This window comes from Epinephelus lanceolatus, chromosome 7 (assembly GCF_041903045.1).
Source record: "Epinephelus lanceolatus isolate andai-2023 chromosome 7, ASM4190304v1, whole genome shotgun sequence".
In the NCBI taxonomy this organism is placed as follows: domain Eukaryota; kingdom Metazoa; phylum Chordata; class Actinopteri; order Perciformes; family Serranidae; genus Epinephelus; species Epinephelus lanceolatus.
The window spans coordinates 47,762,746-47,788,070 of record NC_135740.1 but is presented as its reverse complement, the minus strand read 5'-3'; the positions used below and the strand labels follow the sequence as shown (position 1 = coordinate 47,788,070).

At 45.8% G+C, this 25,325-nt stretch overlaps 1 protein-coding gene across 2 annotated transcripts; it reads right to left on the bottom strand.

The window, feature by feature from the left end:
- Positions 1-697: 697 nt before the first annotated feature.
- sparc (secreted protein, acidic, cysteine-rich (osteonectin)) lies at positions 698-25,170 on the bottom strand. Of its 2 annotated transcripts, XM_033625137.2 has the most exons (10): positions 25,033-25,170; positions 16,584-16,649; positions 16,216-16,269; positions 13,271-13,367; positions 10,743-10,864; positions 10,421-10,541; positions 7,998-8,131; positions 6,737-6,885; positions 2,839-2,987; positions 698-1,091 (listed from the first exon to the last, which is right to left on the bottom strand). In XM_033625137.2, exons 2-10 carry the CDS (start codon positions 16,638-16,640, stop codon positions 1,063-1,065), a joined length of 912 nt encoding a protein of 303 aa, XP_033481028.1. In that variant the 5' UTR covers positions 16,641-16,649; positions 25,033-25,170; the 3' UTR covers positions 698-1,062. The 2 variants fall into 2 exon arrangements, with proteins under 2 accessions (XP_033481028.1, XP_078025732.1); XM_078169606.1 differs by lacking the exon at positions 16,216-16,269.
- Positions 25,171-25,325: the final 155 nt, after the last annotated feature.

The following is a 25,325-nucleotide window of genomic DNA, read 5'->3' as shown; positions in this document are numbered from 1 at the left end:
AAAACAAAAACCTGAGTGAGTTCAGACCGATGGTGTCTGAGAGAACAGCACCAGAGAAGAAGACGTGCTGCAGGAAGAAGAGGCTTCAGTCAGAAGCTTGTAAACTAGAATCACGAGGAAGATGTAAAAGCATCACTGCAGCACAGAGGAGACATTCAGACCAAAAGAGCTTTTTTGTATTTTAGCACCAGAGAATAAATAAACGTCACACTACATCCTGTCTGCAGAGGACGACACGTGTTCAGGTCTGACTCGTAAACAGAGCGGCCTCCTCACGACTCGTGGAGCCGAGCTGATTTCATGTCAGATCATCTCTGAGAGAATTCCTGAGCAGAGGAGAAAGATACGAATGCATGCAGAGATTTCAGGATCTTTTCATAGTTTTTATTTATTCATGGAAGAGTTGTGTGGAGCTCTCAGTGTCAGAAACATGTTCATATGAGCAAAACTCTCAGCCTGCGAGATTTTCTCCTCATCAAAGGTCCAGACAATATTTCCTCTTTATTGTTTCAAATATCAGTACACGCGTGTCCTCGTCCGGGACACGCACTCCGTATGGACAGTAAAAATGAACAAGTCTTAAAGCAGTAGTCAAAAGATCAAAAACCAAAATACACACAATGCCAAAATAAAGTCCACCACCACAGAGAAGTGCAACAACTAACTGGATGACTGTAGGAAGCAAGCAGAGGGAGCATTTATTTAGAAACTTTATTTTCCACTTTACAGTTTGGTCTCCTCACGTCACGTGTCAGATTCATCTCCAATTCAAAGCATGAACTAATCAGAACACATTATATATAGAATATCGTCAACAACATACATTTACATCAGAGGTCTTTAGTTTGTCTTTAACTGGGAGTGATGTTAGTACAGACTGTGTGCACGCTTGTCTTTTCTTTGCTTTTTATTTTAGTGGTATACGTACGAAAGGTCTTTATTAAACAAAATAAAAAAAGAATTTGCAATTAGCACCGTTACTGTGATTTGTTTTAACTTAGGGATCAGCACCTCGTCCCGTTAGTAGTGACTAGGAGTTCGTCATACTGCTGCAGCTGCTGCTCAGATGATGAGGTCTTTGTCCACGTCCTCTGCAAACACACACACACACACACACATCACAACATATTAACACCTGTGCAAACACACACACACATCACAACATATTAACACCTCTGCAAACACACACACACATCACAACATATTAACACATATTAAATCTTCTAAACAACAGGTTTTGTAATTTGAGTTTTATTAACGATGATCACAGCATGTCAGTTAAATGTTTAAAGTTTAAAGTATGTGTTTAATTATTTAAGTGTTTTAGAATTTTTGTTTTTCTAGTCAGAAAAAAAAGAGATAATTTGTGCAGCCTCCACTTGTGTTGTCTCGCTCCAGGTCAGCAGACTTAACAAGTGCAATCAGCGTCATGGAGCACACCTGTGCAGGTGCAGACAGAGCAGCAGTCAGAGGCCGTTTACACGTACACGGTGATTTTGATAAACGGAGACATCTTCCTTAGTTTACACGCAAACGGAGATTTCTCCTCTGAAAACGAGTCTTTCTAAAAACTCCGGCCAGAGTGGAGATTTTGGAAAACTCCGGTTGCGCGTTTGCATGTAAACTGAGATAAACGGAGATAGACGGAGTTATAGGCAGTCGACGTCACAGTATGCGCCGGAACTTGCGCCTGTGTCAAAAGTGCGACCTATGTTGCTATGGTGACAATGGATACATGGAAGGCTTGAGCTTCTCGTTACACTGCCACCTACAGGTTTGGCATGCTCTTGTGTATATATACACGGGTAAGTGTAAACGAAGATCTTTTTGAAAACGGAGACGGTGAAATGTCCATTTATAAAAATAGCCGGCAACGTGTAAACGGCCTCTCAGTCTGCTGCACACGTCCTCACCACACCTTTGCTTTGAGTCATTTGTTCCCTTCTCATTTATTTTCCAGCACATTTCCACTCACCCACTCCTCACACTCCTGACTCTACAGATCTTAGTTTGACTTTTAAATCACTTAATTTGTGAGTTTATCTGTGTGTCTGATTCTGTGTGTCCGGTCTGACAGACGAGGTGTGACACATGGAACAAAATACTTTCACAGCTGCATTTAAAATATTTCAAATACATTATTTAATTTGCCATTTTATTCTCAAATATATGAGACATTTTGAAACCCAAATTAAAACTGTAGAAACTAAAATCTTGAATGTGCAGCCTCCTCCTCCTCCATCATTTTATTTCTATAGATCTTTTAAGAATTACAAATGATGTTTCTCACACCAGTATTTTGTGTCTTATTTTGATGATGAGCAAGTTTTTTTTCCATTTTTTTCATCTATAACCAGACACTGTTGATGTGTTTGAGCCGGTCCCTGACAATAGATATTTAAAAAGCTGTGCAGCCTGTTCAAATGTTGAATATCTGAGGAATTCTTTGTCTTTTGTATTTCAGCATGTGCAAACTAAAAAATAGAAGGTTAAAGTCTGAAGCATTTTCCATGTCTGCAAAACTTAGTGCCAAATACTGCAGATTTTTAACAGCAGTCTTTTGGACTGAAAAAAGAGCTCATTGAGACATTTCACTTTTCCTGACAGTTACAGACTGAATAAACAATCATTTAGTTCAACTAAAATATTCATTTGCTGCAGCTCTCTCTGACTGTTTTGCAGTGAAATTTCACTAAAGCTGCTGAAACCTGATGAAAACACGATGAACTGCTTTAATTTTTAGTTTTAGTGAAACCACACTGACATTTAATAAAAACAGAGGTTCAGAATCTTTTTGCTGTTTGCTGATCATGTTCGTGCACATGGGTCGATACTCACGCTCCTTGATGCCGAAGCAGGAGGCCCACTCCTCCAGGGCGATGTATTTGTCGTTGTCAGAGTCGCACTGCTCGAAGAAGCGAGTGGTGCAATGCTCCATGGGAATGAGAGGAGCACGCAGAGGGGAGAGCTCTGTGTGGGTCAGGTACCTGCAGACAGACACACACCAGAACAAGTCAGTGTCAGTGTTCACATTTTACCTTCTGTAAATGCATGTGACATCACCTGACGTGAAACATACAAACTTACTTAAACTGAAATCTACGATCTTTCTCTGAACCAAACTGCAAACATTTCACAACGTGAAATGTGTTTACATTTTATACATTACATAACACTGTCGTTTAACTGGTAAGGTGCCAGCGCCACATACAGGCCCAATCCCAATACCCCCTCTTGTCCACTACCCCCTAACCCTTGTCCCTACCTCTTAGCCCTTGGCCCTACCTCATAGCCCTTGGCCACTACCTCTTAGCCCTTGCCCCTACCCCTTAGCCCATGTCCACTACCCCTTAGCCCTTGGCCCTACCCCTTAGCCCATGTCCACTACCCCTTAGCCCTTGGCCCTACCCCTTAGCCCTTGGCCCTACCTCTTAGCCCTTAGCCCTACCCCTTAGCCCTTGTCCACTACCCCTTAGCCCTTGGCCACTACCTCTTAGCCCTTGGCCACTACCCCTTAGCCCTTGTCCACTACCTCTTAGCCCTTAGCCCTACTCCTTAGCCCTTGTCCACTACCCCTTAGCCCTTGTCCACTACCCCTTAGCCCTTGTCCACTACCCCTTAGCCCTTGGCCCTACCTCTTAGTCCTTGGCCCTACCTCTTAGCCCTTGGCCCTACCTCTTAGCCCTTAGCCCTACTCCTTAGCCCTTGTCCACTACCCCTTAGCCCTTGTCCACTACCCCTTAGCCCTTGTCCACTACCCCTTAGCCCTTGGCCCTACCTCTTAGTCCTTGGCCCTACCTCTTAGCCCTTGGCCCTACCTCTTAGCCCTTGTCCACTACCCCTTAGCCCTTGGCCACTACCCCTTAGCCCTTGGCCCTACCCCTTAGTCCTTGGCCCTACCTCTTAGCCCTTGGCCCTACCTCTTAGCCCTTGGCCACTACCTCTTAGCCCTTGGCCCTACCTCTTAGCCCTTGGCCCTACCCCTTAGCCCTTGGCCCTACCTCTTAGCCCTTGGCCACTACCTCTTAGCCCTTGGCCACTACCTCTTAGCCCTTGGCCCTACCTCTTAGCCCTTGGCCCTACCCCTTAGTCCTTGGCCACTACCTCTTAGCCCTTGGCCCTACCTCTTAGCCCTTGGCCACTACCTCTTAGCCCTTGGCCCTACCTCTTAGCCCTTGGCCACTACCCCTTAGCCCTTGGCCCTACCTCTTAGTCCTTGGCCCTACCTCTTAGCCCTTAGCCCTACCCCTTGGCCCTACCCCTTAGCCCTTGGCCCTACCTCTTAGCCCTTGGCCCTACCCCTTAGCCCTTGTCCACTACCCCTTAGTCCTTGGCCCTACCTCTTAGCCCTTGGCCACTACCTCTTAGCCCTTGGCCCTACCCCTTAGCCCTTGGCCACTACCTCTTAGCCCTTGGCCCTACCCCTTAGCCCTTGGCCCTACCTCTTAGCCCTTAGCCCTACCCCTTAGCCCTTGACCACTACCCCTTAGCCCTTGGCCCTACTTCTTAGCCCTTGGCCCTACCCCTTAGCCCTTGTCCACTACCCCTTAGCCCTTGGCCACTACCTCTTAGCCCTTGGCCCTACCCCTTAGCCCTTGTCCACTACCCCTTAGCCCTTGGCCACTACCTCTTAGCCCTTGGCCCTACCCCTTAGCCCTTGTCCACTACCCCTTAGCCCTTGGCCACTACCTCTTAGCCCTTGGCCCTACCCCTTAGCCCTTGTCCACTACCCCTTAGCCCTTGGCCACTACCTCTTAGCCCTTGGCCCTACCCCTTAGCCCTTGTCCACTACCTCTTAGCCCTTGGCCCTACCTCTTAGCCCTTGGCCACTACCCCTTAGACCTTGGCCACTACCCCTTAGCCCTTGGCCCTACCCCTTAGTCCTTGGCCCTACCTCTTAGCCCTTAGCCCTACCCCTTAGCCCTTGGCCCTACCCCTTAGCCCTTGGCCCTACCTCTTAGCCCTTGGCCCTACCCCTTAGCCCTTGTCCACTACCCCTTAGCCCTTGGCCACTACCTCTTAGCCCTTGGCCCTACCCCTTAGCCCTTGTCCACTACCCCTTAGTCCTTGGCCCTACCCCTTAGCCCTTGTCCACTACCCCTTAGTCCTTGGCCACTACCCCTTAGCCCTTGTCCCTACCCCTTAGCCCTTGTCCACTACCCCTTAGTCCTTGGCCCTACCCCTTAGCCCTTGGCCCTACCCCTTAGCCCTTGGCCCTACCTCTTAGCCCTTGGCCCTACCCCTTAGCCCTTGTCCACTACCCCTTAGCCCTTGGCCACTACCTCTTAGCCCTTGGCCCTACCCCTTAGCCCTTGTCCACTACCCCTTAGCCCTTGGCCACTACCTCTTAGCCCATGTCCCTACCCCTTAGCCCTTGTCCACTACCCCTTAGTCCTTGGCCCTACCCCTTAGCCCTTGTCCACTACCCCTTAGTCCTTGGCCACTACCTCTTAGCCCATGTCCCTACCCCTTAGCCCTTGTCCACTACCCCTTAGTCCTTGGCCCTACCCCTTAGCCCTTGTCCACTACCCCTTAGTCCTTGGCCCTACCCCTTAGCCCTTGGCCACTACCTCTTAGCCCTTGGCCCTACCCCTTAGCCCTTGTCCACTACCCCTTAGCCCTTGGCCACTACCTCTTAGCCCTTGGCCCTACCCCTTAGCCCTTGTCCACTACCTCTTAGCCCTTGGCCCTACCTCTTAGCCCTTGTCCACTACCCCTTAGACCTTGGCCACTACCCCTTAGCCCTTGGCCCTACCCCTTAGTCCTTGGCCCTACCCCTTGGCCCTCAGAATGAAGCAACGAGGGGTAGGGGTTGAAATCTTTCCCTGGGAACTGGGACACAACTCACTACGTCACCGCGTCGATTACGTTCATGCATACGTAACTATTTTAAACAGGAAGCTGCGAGCCATCTACATTTCCAACCGGCATCTACAATGGAGTCTCCGGTTGAGTTCATCCTATTGATTGTGTTTGCCGTATTCATCATGCTTTGTTTGATGAACGACAGACGACAGGGGACTTCTGCTAGCTAGCTCGCTAACCAGCTAACATTACGAGGCAGCATAGTTATGCTAGCTGGCGTGTTATCGTAATGTGAAAAGTCCGACAGGCCCTAAGTGGTGTTAAGAGGGCGTGGTCATTTCACATATTTTCTGTGAGGCCACATTTGATCATGAGAAAACATTTCTGAGAGTTTAAAGAAAATATAAAGACAAACTGACGTCTCATGATCACAGGAGAAACTTTTCTGTCATCAAGTAAAATCAAAATGTAAAAAAATCCCCTTCGTCCACGTCCTGTCTGTTTTCACACATCTCTGTCACACTGTTGCTGAACACACCTTCACTTTGGTTCTTTTACTAATAAAACTCATGTTAGTCTCCTGCGTGTTGCTGTGAGTTAAATCATTAACAGGAAATAAGGAGAGAAATTTCTGCCAAGCAAAAGGAAAATGTTGGTAAATCTGTGGCGGCCACATCCCTGTTTTTTTTTTCTTTTAATAATAAGTGGTTATGGCGTCAGCTGGTAACTGTTGGATCCATCAGTGCAGCTGCTGTGGTGTGACTTCACAGAAACCAATCAGCTCTCAGTCTGCCACAGGCTCCACCGCCGCCTCAGCTACACACAGATTTAACTTCACAGTGCTGACTGGTCAGAGTATAACCTGAGCTCTGTGCTCATGTCTCCTCCGTCTATGACAGAACGATAAGTTATAATAGAGTCATGTTCGTACCCGTCGACGGGGTGCTGGTCAAGCTGGCCGAACTGCCAGTGGACGGGGAAGATGTACATGTTGTAGTTCTTCTCGAAGTCGTGAGCCAGCAGGTCCAGAGAGTGCTCGCCAGCCTGCAGCCTCTTCTCGTTCTCGTAGATCTTCTTCACCTAAAAAACATGAGACACATGATGTTACCAAACAGCACAGACACAGACACAGAGAGCGACGAGGCTGCCTCTCAATTTACCTTGTTTGTAAGAGAAGTGGAGGATCAAAGCTGTGGTGGATCCAGAACGTGTCTCTGTGGTATTCAGGTGTGTTTCAGTCAGATAAACATTTTCCTCAGTCTGAATGAATGATGTCTTAAACTGTTTGGTTTGTTTTCAGGCATCAAACTGTGCCTTAAACACATAGAATAAAACAGTCTTTACCTTCAGTATTGTTGGTGACGTGTGTCTCAGTGTTTGGGACATTCATGTTTTATTTCTCCTCTAAAGGACTTTAGACACAAACTGAACTCTTGTGTGTGTGAAGTGTGTCTGCTCTGTGTAAATATGAGTCTCATGTCTTTATAAGGCAGCGTGTGGCAGAGCACATCAAACATGTACCATGTGTGTTTCATGATATTTGTTATAAAGTTTAAGAACATTTGTTAATATGTGGAGCGTAACAGCTGCACATCAGAAACAGAGCTGAACACGTTATGACGAGTCCTCCTTGTTTTATGTTCCAGAATATCTTACAGCCTAAAGTGCATTAAACTGAGGTAAGGTAAGGTAAGGTAAGGTAAGGTAAGGTACAGTGAACTTAAGGGAACACTTAGCAGCTCTGTGTCATTACAGTGTGTGTAGTCTGTGTAAATGAACCGTTTTAAACTTCCCTCCATCTTACAAACCGTGCTCAGACCTCCCTGCACACGGTGTCTCGCTCCAGAAGACGTGTAGTTGTAAAGCTGCAGAGGTGAACTAGACACGCCCCTACAAACCACGCCCACCGCCATTGCGGCACAAACACACCTACTCGACTGTTATTTGAACCCTGCGACAGTGTTTGAGTCTCTCATAATATGTTTCCACAAACAGGTTTTAGTGAACTGTCTATGTGTTATAAAAGAGTTCATGAACAGGAAGTGGCGCCATACTGTTTCTCATACTATGAAACACTGCGCTGTCTTTGACTTAACTTGGAGAGTATTGACCTTCATCCTGAATCAGTCTCTTTACAGATTGTGCAGCGACACACCCGGACAGATTCATACACTGTCGATCCTTGGACTCACCCTGAGCTTCTGCTTCTCGGTCAGCAGGTTGTTGTCCTCGTCGCGCTCGTACAGAGTCACCAGGACGTTCTTCAGCCAGTCCCTCATACGCAGGGGGAACTCGTTGAGCTCAGAGTCCACACAGGGCTCGATGACTGCAGACAGTGAGGCACACACACGTCTTTAATCCATGATGATATTTCACACACAGCAAATTCTTAGACACACACACACACACACACACACACATACACACACACACACACACACACAGTTGTTAAACTTCTGATGATTGATGACGAGTGAAGCAGTATTAAACACATTATTCAGTTGGATGTGGAATCAAAACCTGCGGTCGAGTTTAAAAGACATTTAATGGCACGACCCCACTGATGATATCTGCAGCACCCTCAGGTTTGTGGAATAAATAAAGTTACAATAAATAAAACCTAAAAAATAATGTTTTTGAAAACTGAAAAGATCAAACTGACACTTGTGGATTTGTAACAATGTTCAGTCACAAATCAACTTTAGATTCTGTTTTAATTGGTCTTAAAAAAGGACAGTTCACACAGTAAAAGAGACGAAATCTTTAACTCGGTAAAGTCATAAAAAACGAAGTCAGATTTTCAGCCGCTGCAACAAATAACAGCAGAAAGTAATTAGCTCTAAATGATTTCCCAAATCAACGACCTGCTTTCTGTTTTATTCAGTTTTATTGTGGTGTAGAGAACACCAGCCTGATCTCCATCTGGACCCTTCAGCCCCGACTCTCCTCTCACTGAGTGTGTGTCAGAGTGTGTGTGTGTGTGTGTGTGTGTGTAACGTTGAGATTAAACAGTGGAAGAAATGCAGCCTGCGTGTTCAGACAGATTCTGTGTGTGCAGAGCTGCAGCCTGCAGGTCAGACATGACGCTCTGATCCTCCCATCAGTCACTGCAGCTACACACACACACACACACACACACACACACAGCTTCTTATAACACACACATGGGGAGGAACTAATGATACTTCTGATCCTCCCTTCAGTCACTGAAGAAACTCAAAGACTCAGCATTATATTTGCATCGCTCAGATGTAATAAACACGTGTGGTGACTTGTAGCAGTCGTTCGTCTCTTTTTATTCCTTCAGGTGGATTTGTTGTTTCATTTCTGTGATGGTTCATTTTTTTGTTCATTTAAAGCTGTTTCATTTTTGAATCATCCACCGTGGTCCCACAGAAATATGACTCAGATGGACTTGAAGCTTGTGTCGAGGCTCCAAAACCACTTCTTCCACCAAAACCAGTGTCTGCACGCAGGTTATTTAAACACCTGTAAACCTGCTTAAAATAGGTGATAATATTCTTAATATTAATGATGGTGCATCACTGCATGGAGCCAGTTACAGGACTCAAATTATTGCGTTCAGCCAGGTGTTTCGTTTCCATCACTGCCGAGAGACGGAGCCGATAAATGTCTGTGACTGGTGCAGAGTCATTTGATCCCTAACCCTGTTTGAAACCTTTCCCTAATATTAAAGAGTCAGACGTCAGCAGGCGTTTGAGAGTTTTTGTGCAGTGGAACAAAGACTTTGGTTGAGTTTAAAACACATTAAACTAGGCTTGTTAAGGACATCACGTAATGTAACTACATGAAGTCAATAGAAGTCAATATGTTTAGTTTCACACAGGCCATGAACAGCGGTCTCCTGGGGAACAATTCTGTGTGTGTTTGACCCATTTGTCACAGCAGCCTCATGTGTACCGTGATGTTCTCGCCCTTTACACTAACAATGGAGCAGCAACATGAACCACTGTTTATCGTGTGATGTCACTGAACCACAGATTTGTGTTTCAACAGTAACAAACGGCCCTGATTGATTTTGATTGTTTCCATGGAGACAGCCTGTAATTTTAACACACAGTGTGTTTCACATGTTGGTGTGAGACCGTGCTGAGCCTCAGACTCCCGTCATCATCAGCATCATCATCATCATCATCATCCTCCCTCAGACCACAACTAGTTTTATATCTGTTAAACTGCAAACTGCTTTAAATAAGAAGAAAACACCATCTAAATAACGAGAAGCAGATTTTCTGCCTCATTAACGTCTGGCCTCAGTGAGACAGGCGGGTGTGTTCAGGGTGGAGGCAGCTCCGTCCTCTCCACAGAGTCATTCACTGCTAACAGCTGTTCATCACTCAGCAGATCTCCTCAGATTATTTCACTGAGCTCTCACTCTCACTGTTTCATCTCCATCCTCCAACCTGATCACCTAAAGTTCAGGAGCTCTGATGACTCTGATGATACTGAATCAGAGCCTCACAGAGACGGACCCAAAGCCTCCTCAGTTCATACGCTAAGATTCAGATCCTGTCTGACAGATCTGAGTGCTGAGTCAGAGGACTCAGAGACCTGTCTGTTAACATGCAGCTGCTCTCTGTGTCAGGGCGCTCACATTTGCAGGATCCGATGTAGTCCAGGTGCAGCTTGTGGCCCTTCTTGGTTCCCTCCAGGGCGCACTTGGTGGCGAAGAAGTGGCAGGAAGAGTCGTAGGTCTTGTTGTCGGTGCCGCAGACCTGAGAAGGAAAGACAGATGGATGAGTTCACTCAGCTCTGAGCTGCTGTCTGATCACAGCTCATAAATACATGCATCCAATAAACCCAACTAACTTTTAGATTCCACGTGAACTGACAGACAAACAGGACTGACCCTCACACATGGCTGTTTAAAGGGACAGTTCACTGTGTAATGTTGTGCTGCCTGTTGTTAAACTCACGTGCTCGAACTCGGCCTCAGCAGGGAGGCAGGTGGAGGGGTCCTGGCACACACACATGGGGGTGTTGCTCTCGTCCACCTCACACACTTTGCCCTTCTTGCAGTGGTGGTTCAGGCAGGGGTCTGTGGACAGAGGACAGGTACAGAAGACAGATGAGTTAACAGACGCCATGACTCCGTCCAGACACACATGCTGTCTCCAGTCTTCTGCTGCGGCGTTTTCACCAACAACAAATCATTAAATGTGACAGGGTTAAAGCTGCACTGTGGAGCTTTTGTCTCCCCCCTCTGGCAGAGAGAGTAACTACATAAACAGTGTACATAAACTGCATCCCGAGATTTGTGGCAGTGGGAGCTGATCAGTTGCGCAGACAGAAAATTTGCCACCTCAGTTTGTTTTGGAGCTGCTTCTAGATCCATGAAATATCTCAGACACGAGGGACTTGTACTGCAGAGATGGAGATGGAGTCTTACAGCAGCTAATGGAGCGGACATGACCTTAAGATTTGCCCAGAGGACGTGAGCGTCTTCAGCAAAGAGACGACTGGATGTCCGACACCATTCAAGAGAGAGGAACTTTGTCTGAAGCCAGGGAGCTGCAGACGTGAGACAGAATCACTGATGTAGTGTGAAGTGTGTCTGAGCAGCAGCTGTGAGCTCATACAAAGTCATGCATGAACATTTATACTGTGCAGCACACGTATGTGACAAATATGTTCCTGCACGCAGAGCGAAACGCTCGGCTCATTACTGTATTAAAGTCCTGCACTGTAGTTTAACTACTGAACAAACATAAAGCTGTCATCACACGCTTTGTTTGGTTGAAAACAAATTAACAGTCGTCAAACACAAGTCATGGAAAACTGCGATATTAAAGAGTTTCTAGCAGCAGCAGTAAATCCTTCAACAGGATCTGAACACTTTGTACAGTTGGACTGATTTCCTGCTGCGGGTGCTGCCCGTGTGCCGCAGGCTGCGCCTCAGTTACTACTTAAAGCTGGAACGTGTAATTACAGTACAGAATGAGACGCTCTGTTATTATGGGATGTTTGATTTGTCAGTCTGAGGCTTCACTAAACGCTGCAGCCTAGAAAGCGTAGCTGGAGGACAGAGGAGCTAAATCAGACGCTGTCACGCTGAGTTTATCAGAGTGTGTGAAATAACACACACACACACACACACACACACACACACACACACGTTTGAAGGATCGATGGAAGTTTGATTTTTATACTTTCAGTCCAGGTCAGACGAGTCAGTGTGACGTGTTTAAACCTGTGTGAACACCTGTACAGTGGTGTGACGCACAGGAATCAGGCATTTCTGATAATTATTTCTTTTTATTTAACTTTACTTTTACTTTATTATAAATTATAAATAAAAGGATGTTTTTACCTTTGTACTAAATTTCAAGACAACTTTTGTTACTGGCTTTAAAAAATTAAACAAACAAACAAATATGAACTTTTCACAGTTTAATAATGTAATGTAATGTAATATTATATAAATACTAGGTTTATTTTATTAATGCTTACTTGTCATTTATACATTTATATTATAAAACTATTGATTATGGCCACTTCAAATATTTCTTTTAAAATCATACTTCAATGCCTCTAATGTAATAATGTGTAGAGATATTAATATTAACACAGATGAAAAAAGACTGAAGGATCAATAAATAAAAAATATATAAATAAAAATAATAAAAACAGAAAATATAAATATTGATAAAGAATAATTTTGGATCAAATAAATAAATTCATAAAAAACAAATAGTCAACAGGAATTAAAAAAATTAAATACGTAATAAATAAAACAATAAATAAGAGAGACAATAAAGTAACTAAACTAAACTAAAACTAAATGAATAAACAAATAACACAATAAAAGTTTCAAAGTAAACCAGACGGTGTTAATGAGGTCCCAACCTCTGCATTTATTCATTTATTCCTATATTTATGTCAGCATTTATTTAGTCTGTTGCATTTATTCATTTAATGACATAAATATATTTATGTAATTTTTTTAATCCGCCATAAAAACTCACAACACTTGCACAGAACACCAATGAAAAACTTGAAGCACTAAACATTAAAACACAAAGTGAGGGACAGGGTGAGGGACAGGGTGAGGGACAGGGTGAGGGACAGGGTGAGGGACAGGGTGAGGGACAGGGTGAGGGACAGGGTGAGGGACGAGGTGAGGGACAGGGTGAGGGACAGGGTGAGGGACGAGGTGAGGGACAGGGTGAGGGACGGTATGAGGGACGAGGTGAGGGACGGTATGAGGGACAGGGTGAGGGACGGTATGAGGGACGGTATGAGGGACGGGGTGAGGGACGAGGTGAGGGACGGTATGAGGGACGGGGTGAGGGACGGTATGAGGGACGGGGTGAGGGACGAGGTGAGGGACGGTATGAGGGACGGGGTGAGGGACGGTATGAGGGACGGGGTGAGGGACGGGGTGAGGTGCGTGTGTGTGTCTGTGTGTGTGTGTGTGTGTGTGTGTGTGTGTGTGTGAACCTACTCTCAGTAACAACTTCCTCCTCCTCCTCAGCGATATCGATGGCCTCGTCAAACTCTCCGATCTCAATCTGCACGGGGTTGGCTCCCACCTCGGCCTCCTGAGGAACAGCAGAGGTCAGAGGTCAGACTGTCACGTGCAGATCGGCGTGTGTGTGACTCGCGTCCACCTCCTCCCTGATCTGATTAAGTTTCCGTGCGGCGGTCCTCAGGTCTATTTCTGCACGACGTCCACTTACACCAAACCGCCTAAATGCCCCTGGTTTCCTCCAAAGAAGGTTTAGACGTCACCACTAAAGAAGGTTCCTCCCTGAAGGCCAAACAGAGTCTGGGAGCAGCCAGACCATAATATCCAACAATAACAAGCAGCTGGGTCCTCATGTGGTGAAGCCATGAAGAACGTAATGGCTTCCTGACCGACTGGCGGCTAAAATTAACAGCTGTGGGATCTCTGGTCCCACTGGACCTCTGGAGCAGGAAACGATAAAACATTCACATGCAGCTCGCTGCGAAGGTTTGAGACGAGCAGATTCTGGAGGGTTAGTTTGTTTACACACTTTATGGACGACAGAAACGTTTCTGTTTGTTTCTCCCAGAAAAGTAAAATCATGGGCTGGAAGGATTTCATCTTTTTGTTGGACGGATTTATAAAAAGGGAACAAAGGGATTTATTTGGGAGGAAGCTGGTGAACGGATTGATTATATTTTGGTAAATATCCAGAAGAAGGATTTCCAGCATTAACAGATTAAGTCTTGGTGGAACAAAATGACATCAGGGCTCCAGGTCAGCTGCAAAACAACATCTGGACCCTCTGACACATCGTGCATCTCAACTTTTACACAGAGGACACAGTTTTTAATATGGAGGACGTCAAAATGAGTCCCAAGAAAAAAGAATCAGAGAGGACATCAGATGATTCAAAACATGAGAAATGTATGTATATATGTATATATATGTATATTATTATATTTTCATATTCTTCTGCATTAGGTTTATATTTCTATTGAAAAACATGACAAACCTTCACCTCTTCAGACCTCTAAAACATTTTCAAATGAAACAATCTGAAAGGAAAGAAAGTCTTTTCTAATGAGGGATCAGAAGCCGACAACCCGTCAAACATGGTGGCGTCATGTCTGTTGGAGTGATGGGTAAGTAAGTCATCTATGAAGGTTTTAGTTTGCAGAATCAAAACCAGCTGATTTATCAAACGAACTTGCAGGAATTTTTGTTGTTCTGTTTGTTGGAGACCCAAAAAACGCTCCCACTGGTCGTCTGTGCGAGCAGCTTATTACCTCCCATATTTACATTTACTGCAGGGCGGTGACGTCTGGATGTAGTAATTACAACGGGAGCAAAAGCAGGAAGTCAGGAGGCGTAAAGAGCGGCATGTTCTGTGTGGGGAGGAGGTCAGGGTGCATGGGTCAAACAAACACAGGACTTTAACAAGACTGCTGTTTGTGTCCTCGTGTGAAACCACAAGTCAGCGCTGAGTTAAATTACAGAACTCAGTGAAAGTCGGTGGTTGTTGGACCCATCCAGTCGTTGTCCAGTTTAGGAAACGTGTCAGAGGGTCAGAACAAACAGCCTATGTGTGGATTTGTTCAGTTTGATTTCCACGTCCTGCGTTTAGTTTCCAGTGACTCTGCAACAGATCCATTGTCTCACGGTCTGAAGAAATGAGTGATTCAGCTGAGGGCGTTTTGCCGCCATCGTCACGTTAAGAAATAGCACTGAACTTGTCTGGCTGCAGAGATGAAACCCCAAAGCTCCGTCGCAGATCTGATCATCTCTGCGAGCAGCTGCACGGCTCAGAAACACATCACGGACGCCAAACCAAACTCAGAGGGGAGTAAAAGTATTCAGGCCGAGTTTCACAAAACAATCTGTGGAACAACAGCGTTAACCAAACAGAGCTGTGCTACTTTTAATGGATGTTAATTACAAGTTGGGTTTTATTTATGTAGGTTTTTATAAACTGCTGAGATCATGACGTCCAAAGGACCTGAAACACGAGTCAGTCCACACGACCTGCTTCATCTCCAGGTCAGATTAAAGTGAGACCTGAGGTGGATTTATTAACCAGAGTACAGAGACGCTGCTCCTGGAGGTCGGCCACGAGATGTTTGGGAGATCGGTGGGAAAAAGCTCAGCTCAACAAAACAGCAGTCTGCGTGTTGGACGAGAGACAGCCGAGTAAATATGAAGAACCATCTGCTCTGATTCTGTCCAGCAGCTTTCTGACTGTCAACATGTGGCTTTAAATTTGTGTCTGTGTCATTCAGCCGTGACCTGCAGCACAGATCTGAGCACTGACTCATCTCCCCTTCATATGTTAATTATCTCACTGCTACTGTCTGCATCATTTCAGCTTTTACACAGACAGGAAACCAGAACGTTCTCACTACAGTACAGCTGCTGTGTCAGACACCGACGCACTGATGCACCTTTCACTGGGCAGTGTCCGACTGAAACACCGCCGGCAGCTACGGAGCTGAAGAGTCCCTGCAGGGCGAGCAGGAGGGGAGCTGGATGGATGCAACAAACCCTGGATGTTCACTCAGGAGCCAGCTGCTCACTGCTTTCAGTGTTGAGTCAAACCACAGTGTTTCTTTCCAAAGCTGACCACATGCTTCTGCTGCACAGGGAAATAAACACGAGGTGTTTTACTGACGTTGTGACTTTGACACACTGAACGTATCTGACCAGCAGAAACACTTCTTGTGAAAACTGAGGTTAGTTTTGCAAAGACACGATGCAGGAGGACACCTAGAGACACCTAGAGACACCTAGAGACGCCTAGAGACACCTGGACACACCTAGAGACACCTACAGTGTCACGTGTAGATGTTAAAGGTCACTGACAAAGCAACGATATTTGACGAGTCGTGACGAGAACATGTTAGAACAACATGAGACTCTGAAACAGGATGAACATCTGGACTGACCTCAGCAACTGGCTCCTCAATGACCAGCTCATCCACGAAGGGCTCCTCCTCAGTCTGACACACACACACACACACACACACACACAGATTAAACATTACAACTTGTGCACATGAAGCTAAAAACACTTGAGGATAAGGAGTCAGAAGTAGACAATGATCTCTCTCACACACACACACACACACAAAAACACACACACACAGGAACACGGGGAAACTCACACGTGAACTGATAATCACTGAGGAGAGGAGAAAGGAGGACGAACACAAACACACTCAGGAAAACACACAAAGAGAGGAACATGCTCATAAAGACGACAGGAGACCACACACACACACACACACACACACACACACACACTGTAACTTACAGGAGCAGCCATGGCATGGCCGGCCAGGCACAGGAGGAAGACAATCCACACCCTCATCTTCAAAGGCTGTGGAGACAGACAGACAGACAGACAGACAGACAGACAGGTGAATACAAATGGATCTGTTGATGTTTGATTAGTTGTCATGTGATCAGGATGTTGGTGATCAATAGCAGCTGACGCCCAGAGCTGAGCGATCAAGTGTTTAATCGTCTGCATCTGAGGAATTATTGAACAGTTATTAAGCATCGTCCTTACAGACAATAAATCCTCCACAGAGTAACTCTCTCTCTCTCTCTCTCTCTCTCTCTCTCTCTCTCTCTCTCTCTCTCTCTCGCAGACCTGTGTGTGATCTCTCCTGACCTCATGTGAGTAGAGGAAAACTCTGCTAGCTTCTAGGCTAATTTGTGCAATTGTAAATGCCATAGACTGGTGCTAATAATGTTAGCGTGTTGTATATGTGGAGAAAACTGTCTGGTTAAATACATTTGTTTTGTCTGTGAACTCTGTGAGTTATAATGAAGCTTTACTCTGTTTGATATTGTCACAGTTAAATGTTTGATGTGTGTTTGTGAGCATGTGTTAAAGTGTTCTCTGCTCCGTCACCTGACCTGATGAAACCTTGTGTGTTTATATAAAGCTAATTACAAGTAATGAGTCAAAACACCTCCTTGAGGAGTTTGTTCGGTCTCACGGGCTCTTTTTGATCCAATCAGAAGGATAACACGACCTCTTCATGTAGAAAGGTCTGATTTCCTGTCAGAGTCGTCCCCATCTCTCTATCGTCTCTCCATCTGATCGTCTGAGCTCCATTGTTGGGAACCCTCTGTGTCTCTGCTGCTCTTCCACTATCACGTCTCATCTGAAGGACTAAATAAGGGCTCCTTTGTTTGATAATGGAGCGTGACATTGCTTGGTCTTCGTCCCTCTTCCTCTATTAGTTATCTCCCTCTGCACCTCCATTAAATCAGCTGTTCAGCCAGACATCCACAAACCATCTCACATCAAAGACGTATGGTATATCTGGGTCTGGGTCAAAGTTCTCTGTCACTCATCTGCTTTATGTTGTGGCTTGATATCATAAAGAGCAGCACCCTGTCCCTCACCACAGTTTGGACCATATACTGAACGCTGCAGGAGATCAGCGCAGGATAATGAGATTTACAAAACAGAGCTGGGAATAGTTGGGATTCCTGCACCTCAGAGGGCAGCAGGTTTACACCAACAGTGCACCAATAAAACCAGATGGGCTGATCTTGTAGAATATTTCTCCTTTTGTTACTCCATCATGAGCAGCCATTATCAGCTCAGACTGGCAGGAAGTGAAAAGCTTCGCCTTGAGGGAAACTGAATGTGACATTTGGGGGGTGGGGCACTTCGCTTGGCTGGTTGCCGGGCGTCCTGAAACTGGTGCGAGGGCCTCTTGACACGCAGCGCCTGAATAGGACGACGTGTTCGGACAGATGCAGTGAAAAGGAGAAAGTTTGCAGATGACTTGAGGTGAATTGTGTTGACATGTTGTTGTTGGACGAGTCCTCGAGCGACACGAGAACGTTCTGTCATTTGGACGACAAAGAGTTGGTGAACGTTCGCCTGCAGCTGCATTTTTCTTCTGTTGTCAGAACTGTCGGTCAGTGCTCAGGAGTGACTGACGTGTGATCCAGGTGTTTACCACGTCGCATTCTTTCTTCACAGCAGGTTTGCACATGTTTTGTCATCAGATGAAACTCGCACACAACGTCCTCCAAAAACTACAGCTGTTATTTTACGCTGTTTATACTACAATCATGTGTTTATCGGCCCCGGCACCTGAAGAGAATGTTGGCAGTGTTTGTTTTTGCAAACTGCAAATACACAGATACATCTGAATGTTTCATACGTATCATCTCAGTGTTTCTACAGTGACGTAGTATCTGAGCTGACTGTGTCATCAGGAGGAGGAGAGGATGGTGGATGGTGAGACACCTGCAGACACACCTGCTGAGCTGCAGACACTGTTTAACACCAACAAACAACTCAACTGGTTGTTTAGTTCCAGCAGACTCTCTGCCACCAACTGTGGGTGTTTTTTTAGTAACTTGCCTCTGAGTGTCTCGAGGGGGTTAGGCCCCCAAAAATAAGTATTCTAAGCCAAAACCTGATCTTTTCCAAACTATAACCAAATGGCTTTTGTTGCTAAACATAACCACACGTTAACCACAGAGTTATTAAAACATGAAAAACACATCCATAATCCATAACGACGTCCCCGTGTCCGTGGTTAGCAGAAACATTTTGTTCTGGTGATTTGGTTGTTTTTATTCAGCTGTTTGGAGAAAACCTCCTCGAGGCTGACACAGGATCTGTTTTATTTTAGTTTCACACAGTTTGGTGACACGAGCTGGACTGTTGGATTGTTTTGTTTCCTTGTCATCACTAAATGATTATTTTGGACAATTAACTTTTTAAATAACTTGTAATGGTGAGATCTGCACGTCAAAATCACAAAATACATTTTGTGTTAAGATCAAAACCAAGAAAAACATCTGATTCTGGGATGAATGCATTAGTGTGTTATCATTGCATTAAATATTGAGCAGGGCATTGTAAATCCCTTGTCAGATTTCTTAATTTAGGTTTTGGGGTTTTCTTGGGTGGCAGCACTAACCCTGCTGGGAAAACAGAAACAAGTCTCTACAAACACACTTGGAGGCTTTAAGGAGGCTGAGGTGATGGAAGGAGGAACATCATCTGCTTTTCATGGCGCTGTTCCTGTGGGCAAACACAGGGATGTCTTGGTGAAAATACAAATTAAAAATAAAAGCTTTTTGTGGCACTACCCCTGCAGGAAAACACCAACAGGTCGCTAAAAGACACCAAAGTTTGGTGCTGGAAACTGACGATGAGTCACCGAAATACAACTGGTTCAGTCGTTTGTCTGCAGGTGTCTCTGCAGGTGTCTCTGCAGGTATTTCTGCAGTCTGTTTTCTGAAGAGAGAATATAAAACACCATGATTGCGTCTTTGTCTGTTTCCACCTGTCAGAGGAAAATCTCCCGCTGCTCTCTGCAGAGTGGAGGCAGCACTTTTACAATGGTGACCACTGTTAGAGAAAGTTCCAGAGATGAGAAGTCATGAGCAGCTCAGACGTGGAAAAATACAGGCACCCTGGCAGTGGACGCAGACGGCGACGTCTCCAAATAAGCTGCACACAAGGAAACGTCTCTGTGCTTCAGAAAAACAAGGTGCTCTGCTGACGGCAAGTTCCGTCAAAAGGTCTCCTGACACATGTGAAGGTAACGTGTCTGAGTGGGAGTGGGAGCTTAACGGGATCACAGAGTGTCATGTCCACAGAGAGTGGGGTCAGTGTTTGATTTGGAGGGACGCGATGTTCCTGTCGTATGTCGGCTTTAACATATTCCTGTTTGAGTTACTGAACTCGGCTCGGCAGGAAGGAGGAGGCCGGACGCGCTGACGTAACAGCAAAACAAATTATTTTATTTGGAAAGCTGCGCTCTAATCAAACAGCACCGAGGCTAAAAGGGAAAGTGGAGGCTCATAAAGAGACTCTTTCTCTCCTCTCTGTATTTAATTTGGGAGGTTAGTTAGGTAAGCACTGCTGCTGCTCATACACACGTCTGAATCTGACTCTAATATCTGTCTCCTTCCTGCCTCCCTCGCCTTCACATGCTCTCTACAGCAGCACATTTAGAGGAATTCTTTCTTCATCTCCTCGGTGACATAACAGGCGGCTCTGAAGCCTGGACAAACAACCTGCAGCCATGTGTGTGCCAACAAACAGCACAGACAAACAACAGCAGCATGCAAAGGACTGAGAGGAGACAAGAAACACTGATCTCCTCTGTCTGTCTGTGTTCTCAGCTCTGCACACACACATTCTTAAAACCGACCGACCGACCTGCTGTTCATGAGATCAAATCTGAGGTTTGTCAAGTGCAATGAACTGGATGGAAAAGATGGATGCATCCAAAGGCCAGGAAAAAATATTGCCATTCTGTGTTTCTGCAACGAATACATTTCATATGCATCATATCATTTGTAAAGTGACGTAGTATCTGAGCTGACTGTGTCGTCAGGAGGTGGAGGAGATGGTGGATGGTGAGACGCCTGTAGACACTGTTCAACACCTTTATCTTTGGTTGCAGCGTTTCCTGCCAGGACAGCGCCACAAAAGCCGTTAGTTAGCAGCGAGACATGGCCGCCTTTCCTGCGGAGACTGTGTAACTGAAGCTGATCTTTTTCTAACCAAGTGTTTTTGTGCCTAAACACGACCGCACGTTAACCACAGTGTTGAGCTGTCAGACAACATAAAGTCTCAGCGGGATAATAATATGGTAGAAATGTATTCATGGTTTGCAGAAGTACATTTATTCTGGTGACTGTGTTGTGACGAGTTTCACAGTTTGTTTCCTTCTGATGTCGCAACACAAAACTACAAATCCACATCCAGTATCTATATCTATATTACACTATATGAAAACCTTTCTCCATAGACTCCATTTTTCACATCAGAGACATGGACTTAAAATCCAAGAAGAAAAAAGAACCTTCACATCAGAGGACCTTTTTGTCTTCAGTCATTTTCTGTGATGGAGTTTATTTCCTGTCTCTGTCGTCACCTGACAGCTTCCGTTACACCTGTTCCTCCTCTCAGACTCAGCGGAGGGTCAGCATCAAGAAAAAACGATAAACTGAGAGGATGAAGACAGTCCTTTAGCACCAGCAGGAACATAACAGTCAAGGTCTGACCCTGTGTGGGCAGTGAGTTTTCCAGAGGTGGAGTCAGTGAACAGGTCAATCTCAGCGACCTGCGGCCTCTGATTTTTTGCTTCGTTTTAAAGACGTTCCTTCAGTCTGAGCTGCGTCCTCACCCAGCCATACGACACCTGACACATTGAGCTGCTCCCTGGAGGCTCGGGGGGGAAACCCCTCTGAGTGTCCTGGACAAAGAGCAGCCTGAGAGAGACCACCACTCATCCCCATCGCTCAGGCAACTCTGAGCACAAAGAGCACAAACATCAGGAGATCAGGATCCATGTAACCTGACCTGTGTTCTCCTCCATCAGGACAGAGCCTCTGTTTCCTGTTTACTTCACTCTCATTGGACATTCACACGTTCACTCTGGGTCATGTGTGTCGCTGTGTGTCAGTTGGAGGTTGTTGCGTCTCCGTCTTTAGTTTTTACACACTTTGCAAACTGCACTTCCTGTTTCTGTGACCACATATTCTTTAAGGTATCAAGCACTCTGAAGACAGAAGGCTCAGGTCCCAGTGAGGTCACAAGTCGTTGGTGTTAGGGTCCAAGTCAAGTTGTCAGCTCGAGTCTAAAGTCATTAACTAGTGACTTCAGTTCTGTGTGTAACAGTGTGGAGCTGCTTTCATCAGCCCTCTTCGGCCTCTCTGCAAAGATGAACTGAAATCTTTGCTCTCAGATCTCATCATCAAACCTCACTGCCTGAAATGACTCGAGTCGTGTCTCAGTCTTTGTGTGGTGTGTAAACTGTGAGAGGTCAGAAGGCTTTAAGCGTATGTGCTCAGTGAGACAGCCAGCCGACGAGTCAGAGTGAACATCACCACAGCTCTGATCGTTACAGTCGTCTCACTGTCTGAACTCAAGCGCCAGAGAGAAATGAAATAATGAACCACAACACTGCTCTTTATTTATCAGAGGAGGGTGTGGCCGGGTGTGACCCTCCCTGAGTGACTGGAGGAAGATCCATGACCCTCCCTCCTCCATAAATCAGTTATTAGATTTTTAAAACTTTCCCTTTGATGTTTGAGAGATGAAATCCTGGAGTTAGAAAAAAGACAGTGAAAGAAAATGTGTTCAGGGACTGTAGGAAATTTGAAAATCCAATTTCTGTTTTATATTTGTCACTTTATCGCCAAAATTTGGGATCTGAATCTGTATTCCTCCCCAGCCTTATATAAGTGCAGTTCGTGCTGCAGTTAAATCAGTAATAACAGGCTGCAGCAGCTCGGGAGGATTTTCCATCAGCTGTTTGTTCTGCTGCCACACAGGAAGATTTAAAGACCTGAAACCATCCAACGTTTTCCATCAACACTTCAGTGAGTCACCTTCACCGTCTCATGTCTCTCTCTAAACCCATATCACTTCTGTCCCCTTTAAAAGTTTCTGTATCATGCTCCTGTCTCAGACTCCTGTCTCAGACTTTGTCCCCATGACCTGTGTCTCTCTGTCTCCGTCCCTCGCTCTGTTTCATCACATCCTTCTTTCTCACACTAAATTCCAGATTCTTCACAATCCTCTCTTCCCATCGGGGGATTAGAGCTTTTCTACAGATTGCCAAGCTGGCCCGGTATTTCCCAGCATCCTCAGCACCACCACCCCCTCCTCTTCCTCCTCCTCCTCCTCCCACTTCAGTCCAGACCGGCCACCTCAACAATTAAGCAGCCAGAGACACTGTGTCTCCTCCTCACTCATACTAATGCAGACACTTTGTCTTCATCAACAGGTGCGACCAGCGCAGAGAGCAGGACACTGAGTCAGTGTGAGGACCGAGGACAGGAGAGGACACTGAGTCAGTGTGAGGACCGAGGACAGGAGAGGACACTGAGACGTGACTCTATTTTACTTTAAGAATATTAGTGTAACTGTGCAGACTGAAACACACTCTGTCCTGTAGACTGGAACAAAAGACAACAGCTTCACTGCCGGACACGTTTCTGAACATTTTGTTCTCAGGAGGCTTCTTCAGGCGTCCACGTCACGTCTGTGTAATTGTTCTGTATCAGACCACCACTTCTTCTTCTTCTTCTTCTTCTTCTTCTTCTTCTTCTTCTACTTCTTCTTCTTCTTCTTCTTCTTCTTCTACTTCTTCTTCTTCTTCTTCTTCTTCTTCTTCTACTTCTTCTTCTTCTTCTTCTTCTTCTTCTTCTCTCGGCTGTTCAGACAACTGGCTTCCAAAAATCATCTCGTACGTTCACGTGTTGAATGCACACTGAGAGAAACTTCTCTCCTTCAGCAGATGAAGGTGAAAACAGCCTTCATGAGTCAAACACGTTAGCACGACTCTGCACAGTGACGCTGTGACGCTACAAAAAGTTAAACACACAAGCAGAAAAGGTCTTTGTGTGTGGAAGTGATGTCACACTGAGACAGGAAGCTTGGACACATTGTGTGCTACAGAAATCAGATCAGGACCAAACTCTGCAGACACACATTCATCTCTTTCTTTATCAAGCTGGCTTTGTGCGTGGGGGTGATGTCACATCGAAACAGGAAACAGTTTGACACGTTGTTTATGCCGCAGAGATCAGATCATAACGAGCCGTCCTGAGTTGAGCCCGTGCGGACACAGACCCTCTCCCTGTGGGTGAGCTCCAGTGACGTCCCGACACTCCAAGGCATCTGAACTAACTAACAGAGCACTTTAAACAGCTGGTAACCCGTCACCATGGCAACCCACATTCCTTTACATGGGAGTAATCAGAGCAGGGGGAGTCGCAGAGGGAGGGAGGGAGACAGAGGGAGATATTTGTTGGGAACAGGCTCCCATTGCTCTATCAGGCTTTGTTGGAATCCCATCCACCCCCGCTCCTCCTCCTCCTCTTCCTCTCTCCCTCCCTCCCTTCTTTCTTTCTTTCTTTCTTTCTGTTTAGTTGCTTTATTTTCACAGATTAATGCTGCATTCAGACAAACTGGGAACTCTTCACCAACACAGCGTCTGAACTAAAGTCTGATTATGTGACAGCAGTAAATCAACTCTCAGGTTAGCACACAACAAAGACTGTGCACAAATTAGAGCTCATATCAGTCACACCTCCCTCCTCCCCTGAGCTTTACCCCCCCACCTCCTCCTCCTCCTCCTCCTCCTCCTCCTCCTCCTGTTGCCGATGTGGCACACAATACCTCCACAGAGAATGAACCCTCCTAATCACAGCCTGTTTACCTGCAGGACTGATTTAATGACAGAGGAGTGTTGATGTCACTCATCTCACACACTGACTTTAAACTGTGGAGAACCAGGAGGAGGAATTTAGAGCTCAGGCAGCTGCAGGAGAAACTGCTGCAGGTAATCAAGTGTGAACTTTCAGTCCTGGGTGTTGAGACTGCAGCAGACCGGCTGTGTGTGTGGTTGATACTCTGAGAAGAAACACTTCTGCTGCTCGATTCGTTTGGTCAAACTGGCAGAAAAACAAATTGCTTATTTGATTTGATTTATTGCAGCTGACAAAGAGACAAGGATTCATCTCATCTCATCTCAGAGCACAACTAACTGTGTTTAAAAGAAAAACTCCACAAAACTTCAGCCTGAAAATAAAAGTGCACTTTTACAGCAGCTGAAACATTCAAACCTAAACCTGCCTGAGAGTCTCTCTCACTCACACACACACACACACATTCACCCTGCAGACTAAGGAGTGAAAGCTTGACAGGTTAGTGCAGCAGAGCGGCGTCACCTGATGAACACATGAACACATCTTACCTTTGGCTTTGCAGAGCAGGGACAAGAGAAGTCAGCTGTGTGCGGAGCCCAGGACGATCTAACTGCTTCACCACTTCACACAGAAGACATTTCCAGTGGGACGTCCCAGTTTGGACACAGACCCCCCCTCCCTCTCCCCTCCTGCCCTGGTGGGCGGGGCCTAACGTTGAGTCTGAACTGAACCTGCAGTTTGAGAAAATAAACTTTTTCTGGTAGTTTCTTCTCTGTTTGATGTTCAGAGCTGACTCGGCCCATAAATGGACAGATGAGCTACAGTCACTATTTATAATCAT